This window comes from Leuresthes tenuis, unplaced genomic scaffold (assembly GCF_036924035.1).
Source record: "Leuresthes tenuis unplaced genomic scaffold, fLeuTen1.0.hap1 SCAF_2, whole genome shotgun sequence".
NCBI classification, from domain to species: Eukaryota; Metazoa; Chordata; class Actinopteri; order Atheriniformes; family Atherinopsidae; genus Leuresthes; species Leuresthes tenuis.
In genome coordinates, this window is record NW_027325356.1 from 40,143,102 (window position 1) to 40,149,726 (window position 6,625).

Below are 6,625 nucleotides of genomic sequence, written 5' to 3' on the forward strand. Positions count from 1 at the left end.
TCCCATCCAGGTGACAGTTCAGGTATTAAACCAACTGATCCAGAAGATCAGGGAAGATCTTCCGAACCTGGAAGCAAGTGAAGAAACTGAGCAGATCAACAAGCATTTCCACAATACACTGGAACATCTCCGCCTGCAGAGAGAATCCCCCGAGTCTGAGGGCCCCGCCTACGAGGGCCTGGTCCTTTAAACTAATTCAGTTTGGAAGGATGTCCAGCCTTCCCAAAATGTTTCACGATATAATAATGTACAACTGCACACACTCACAAGATAACAAAAAAAGTCTTCATATGAGCTATGGATAAACGTAAATGTCAAGAAGATCTAAATGAACCCAGTTCTTTATTTTATAGTTTTTCTTTGTGTCCTTTTGTTCATCACCATCACGTTTTTACTGCGACCTGTTCAGAAGCATGTGTCAGTGCTGCTGCATCTAACTTCATTGTGCACTTGAGGCAAGTCTTATTGACCATTCCTTCATGAATTCACACTTTATTGGTTTGTGTGTAGAATTTTGATGATGATAGACCTACTTGTTGCAATAGATGGATCCAGTGAGTCAGTCAGCCAATAAACTGTTCATTTATTGGGAAATGAATTAGCTGAGTGTATCTAGGCTACAGAGTTCAGTGATGGCCTTAAAGCTGATTTGCAAACCATCTCGTTTCTCAAATTGAATAACCAGTAACTGCTGTCTTTTCTGGACATGGCCTTGTAGCAGGTTTTTAAACATGTTGTAGCGAACCATAAGTAAGGCCAGATGTAAATGCAAACGTTGTCTCCACATGAATGAACCAACAGTTGTTTCCATTAAAACCTGATGAACATTTGAGAATTTTTCAATTATGGGAGGACTCGACAGTTCACATAACTGAGCAGCTCCTGCATGATTGTCAACACTTCTGCCACTCCTGCAAGGCTTCAGACGAATTCCTGCATAAATCAGCAATTGATATGTGGTTATTTTCTTCTTCTTCTTGTTATTTTACTTTATTTTCAAAAGACCCCAACCCCTATTTCAGGTTATTAGACTCACGTTCTTAAAACTCCAGTATGTTCGTGTTTGTAACAAAAGGCCTGCCTTTCAGTTTATTCTCTATAGATCTCACTAACAACAACTGAATTTGTCTTTTCTTCTTTATAAATCAACAAAACCCTGTTGATTGGTGACACTGTCCTTTGGATTGATATGTTGAGGGAACGTTGCTGTACAGAGTATATAATGTACAAGATTTTGGGTTTGCTTAAGGAGATGTTTGGGACAGTATGTTTGATTTCTATTTCTTGTTTGTTGGAGGTTATATTGACATGTTGGTTTTCACTTTTAAGTGTGCTTAAACCTTGTAAATCGATCAATAAAAATGCATATTCATTGGAAATTATTGTCATTTACCAAAATAAAATTGTAAATTAACAATATTTGCATTTTGTAAATTTTTGCCCACATTATTACAACGTCTTACTATGTCATTGCATAATATTAAAATGGATTTCTGAAAGTATTTAGAAGTACTCGATAACGAAATTGGTAGATACTTTTTTACCAAACTGAATGTATGTTTATGCAGCAAATGGCTCTTTTTTTTAAGAGGGAATTGTTCAACAATTGCGGCTGCCCCCACTTCACCAAACAGCACCAAGCCATGTCCACCTTTCCACACTACAAAGATTTGGAATTAAAGGCTGCTATATAGGTTTCCAAAGATGTGTCAAACATTGCAAACTGATAAGTTAATTCAAAGAAAAGGTGATGGGAAAACAGCAAAACATTTGTAGCGCACCACTTTCAGCTCTACGTTCGAACAGAACCTCACATTTGGACAGTGACCAGAGACATGGGATGGTGAAAGATAAGCTAGTTTGACACTAACTTTTATCAACATTAATATTTTGCACAGGATTGGTCTGATAAAATGTTGAAGCTGTGAAAGTAACTAAAAGGTCACACGTTTGCAATGAAAATAAAGACTACATAACTGTAAAATTGGAATAATTAAATACATTGGAAATGAATGGCTGTTTTAAGTTGGAAAATATGATTATTAAAGCATTCCATCTATAACCAGAGACAAAGCAAAGTCAAACATGACTGCTATTTTGCTCAGATCTGGCTTTGGTTATCACCAGTGTTACACAGCTGGAACACTTTGGTCTTTTAACAACCATAAAGGTCCACTTCTACCTGTCTATGCAACTTCTGGTGGTGACTATATTAAAATGATGAACATGTATGGCATTAAATTGAGGACTGTTTTCGTGAAATTTCAGAGAGGCAGACACAGAATCACTAACCTGTAACAACAGGAGTGAGTGTGAGCCTGCATGGCTGTTTGTCTCTGTGTGGCCCTGTGATGGACTGGCGACCGGTCCAGGGTGAACCCCGCCTCTCGCCCAATGACCGCTGGGATAGGCTCCAGCCCCCCGTGACCCTGAGTTGGATTAAGCGGATATAGAAAATGGATGGATCTTTTCATTCACATATCAATAACATTACCCAGTCTGCATATTTTCACCTACGCAACATCGACCGCCTCCGCCCCTCCCTCACCCCCCATACCACTTCTATTCTTGTTCACGGCCTCGTCACTTCTCGCCTGCATCTCTCTCCTCTCCGGTGTCACTCACAAATGCCTCCATAAACTCCAGCTAGTCCAGAATTCACCTGCCCATTTTAACCAATGTACGGTGACCTTGAGTGTCCAGAAAGGCGCCCATAAATAAAATGTGTTATTATTATTATTATTATTAAGTCACTTCAACGATACAGTCCAGTTTAAGACAATTACAATCTAATTCATTATAATAAAATCATAATACTATCAATTCCATTTAAGTAAATTACAAATTAGTCTAATTCATACAAAACTATTTAAAAAAAACTCAAATGAAACCGAAAACTTCTCTTCAGTCTAAAGCATGCATGAGTTGACTGTGGAGAGAAGCGACTCCCTTTTAACAGGAAAAAAGCTTCATCAGAAGCAGGAAGAGCAGCCACCGCCTCGACTGGCTGGGAGTTAAGAGGACAAGAAAGAGTGGACAACAAACACCATAACACCAGGTCAGGAATACCTGCTGAGAGGGTATCCCATCACAAGTTAATGACAACAATAATGCCAAATATACACGGAGAGTAAAGAGAGTAGTCGGCAAACTGGCAGCTGGTTCCACAGAGAGGGGCCTGATAACTGAAGGCTCTGCCTGCCATTCTACTTTTAGGGGCCTGATAACTGAAGGCTCTGCCTCCCATTCTACTTTTAGAAACTCTGGGAACAACAAGTAAACCTGCAGTTTGGGAGCAAAGTGCTCTGTTAGGAAAATATCTTACAATGAGATCTTTAAGATATGATGGAGCTCGGTCATTAAGAGCTTTATATGTGAGGAGAAGAATCTTAAATTCTATTCTGAATTTAACAGGGAGCCAATGAAGAGAAGCTAAAACTGGAGAAACAGGATCTCTCCTGTTAGATTCAATTCAATTCAATTCAGTTTTATTTATATAGCGCCAAATTACAACAAATGTCATCTCAAGGCACTTAAATAATATAGTCCAATTCAAGCCAATTTGAGTAACAATTCATCCATCCATCCATCCATCCATTTCCTCTACCGTCAATCCGTCGGTCGGGTAGCGGGTGGGCTGGAGCCTATCCCAGCAGTCAATCATAATCCAATTGAATCCAATTAATTCATTGTAATCATAATCCAATTAATTCATATAGAGCCAATTCAAAAATATTATCCTAGCTAAGGAAACCAACAGATTGCACAGAAACTTGTCTTCAGCCCAATCTCCCGTCCTGAGCGTGCCTGTGGCGACTGTGGAAAGGAACGACTCCCTTTTAACAGGAAGAAACCTCTGGCAGAACCAGAACCAGGAAGGGTGGCCATCCGCCTCGACCAGCTGGGGTTTGAGAAGACAGAAAAGAGGGAAAAGAGTCACATGTCACATGTACATAAAATCAATTGAGAAATTAAACAGCAGCTTAACTATGGGATGTTTCAGGATTACCTGAGCCATCCCTAACTATAAGCTTTATCAAAAAGGAAAGCTTTAAGCCTAATCTTAAAAGTGGAAAGGGTGTCTGCTTCCCGGACATTTACTGGCAGCTTATTCCACAAGAGAGGGGCCTGATAACTAGAGTTACAAATGTAACTATGGTTCTATGAATTCTGGATGACCACCAGAGCTGGTTGAATAATATATTCATGTCAAGAATAAGCTGGAAATTCTGAGAGTAAGCTATGCTGATGAAAAAAGACTTTTTGTAGCCCCGGTGCCCACCTTACCTTCATGGCTTTATATTCAGTTCAATTAAGCTCAGTTCAAACATATTTTAATCCACAAGGGGAAATCATATTGCTGGAGTATTTTTTTATTAAAGGTATGCAATTGTTATGGATAGATAACAAAATGAACTAGAAATTTTTATTAAGATAATTTGTGCCAATGGAGCTACTGCCCACTGAGAGAGACAGAGGCTGTCATGTTATATTGTATTAAGGGCACACATAAATCAGGCTGTCATACAGCTGTTATAATAGGTTATAATAGGGCTCTGGCCTCATGATTAGTTGCCATAGATATGTACATGATATATCTAACGTTGCTGTCCATTGGAATGTATGCTGTCCATACGTCAAGGCGGCCGCCATCTTGGGACGGGGGAAGCCGTGTCTACTTCCTGCATTAGTCAACCGAGCCAGAGGTCTATCAACCATTAAAATCACCACAACTCACTGAATTTTCAACCGATTTTAAAGCTGTTTGGTTTAATACAAATTTCAGACATATATTTGTGGTAAAACATAGATTAACATATATATATATATATATATATATATATATATATATTATATATATATGTATATTGGTTCCACAGATGTATTTTAACATCAGGGAGGTGACACTGATGTTTTTAAAGGTTTATATCTGGGTTCATTCAATAGGAACAATTTCTAATAGTATATTTTATTATCATTTAGTGGGCACTGCGTTGTGTTAGTGAAATATTAAGATTTTATGAGAATTTGTCATGACACTAACTTTGCAAAGATGGTCAGGAAAATGAAAAAGTGATGGTTTCACTCCTTCCTTTAAACAGTTGACTGTCCAGTCCTGTCAAAGTCTGGTTTAAAGTGACAGCCGCAGAAGACTGAACGGTCCTTTGGGATAAAACCTCTCCTCCTGAGTGCTGCTGCCCATGCCTGCCTCCTCCTTTTATCTTTTGGAAACTGACACAAAACAGCTCCATCTGAACAACGCTCAGCTCTCCGTGCTTATGGAGCTACAGTTCAGGTTCATAACTTCCGGTAGCAGTTCATGTTAGTGCTGTGAAACTGATTCAATAGATCATTTAGGAATAACATGGCCTACTGAGCACAATTTTATACAGTGGCTGATTGCCAGATGTCACTTTCATCATCTTACTGATGTCTTACTAACAAAAACATCTTTTGTTTTCTTGTCCTGACGTAAGCTAGTAATAAGCTAGTTTCATTCTTATCTTAAGAGAAACATCAAATTCAACACGTTCATAACATTTAAATAATATAAAACAACTTCTTACTTGTGAGATGTTATTCCAAGTTCATTCGTTTCGACGTTTCTTTCGCGGGAACATCCGTAAGCGGCACAAAAGTCTGGCATTTTCAATAATACCCAAGTGCAGCCACCTGACTGCAGCCCGCAGATCGGGGCGTGGCTCAATGTGGGCGGAGCTCAACGTTGAGCCGCGCCCATGTATGGCCCCGATTGACTCCTTTTCGGACGCCATCTGGTGGTGGAGACGATGCAGCACATTCCTAAACGGCAATGTGTAAAACAATTGTAATTATATATATTAGATAGATCTTTTTTTCTTCCCGTCCATAATTTTATCCATTCTGCCTATATTTAAAACAAAGTTTTTATAGATTTTCCCCATTACAGAAACAAAAACATACACCTCTGTAAAGAAACCTACTGTATATGATTGTACCAGAGATAGTCTGTACATCTCACAAACCATATATGTGTCAGGAATTGCAGAGAATTGGACCCAAATGCAGACGCTGGTAGAGACAGGTAGGTGAACAATAAACTTTATTCTTAATCGCAAACTGAACTCACAGACAACAGGAGGAACACAGGAACACCAGCCAGGGGGAACACCTTTCAGTGAGCACTATACATTATTGAATGATATACCCTCACCTGTGATGCATTCCTAACCATCAGGCACAAGTGCAGAGACAGGATTATGTGGTCGTTAAAGTTATGGATACCATCCTCCCACTCCTGGTATCTGTAGATCATGCCACAGTTCAGGCATGTCTTTCTGTATGTTGATATCCCTAAAAATCCCTAATTTTTCTATTTCTCGTGTAGATATAAACCTACTAAATGATAAAAACACAAGACCATAGAAAGACCTGTGATAGGACCAACCTTCAACTACACCTGTACTTGCCAGGATCTTTCCTTTCGAAGTTATCAGTTGGTGTTCACAAAGTGTGTAGTCACATTCTACACATTTTGTTTCTTTAGGGATAAGGTGCTTAGGAAAGCTGCATTTGTTTTTCCCTCTCTTGACAGTTCTATGACAGCTTGGGGTAGGTCTGCAGGTAGCTTTTCATGGGTGAGGAA

At 39.2% G+C, this 6,625-nt stretch overlaps 1 protein-coding gene across 1 annotated transcript in view; it reads left to right on the forward strand.

Annotated features, from left to right (window-relative positions):
* Positions 1-1,417, forward strand: part of vps35 (VPS35 retromer complex component) — a 32,575-nt gene extending 31,158 nt beyond the window's left edge. The window contains exon 17 of the mRNA XM_072381063.1: positions 11-1,417. Coding sequence (XP_072237164.1) covers positions 11-190 — 180 coding nt within the window. The 3' untranslated portion in view covers positions 191-1,417. The remainder of the gene's footprint in view (positions 1-10) is intronic.
* The last annotated feature ends 5,208 nt before the right edge of the window (positions 1,418-6,625 follow it).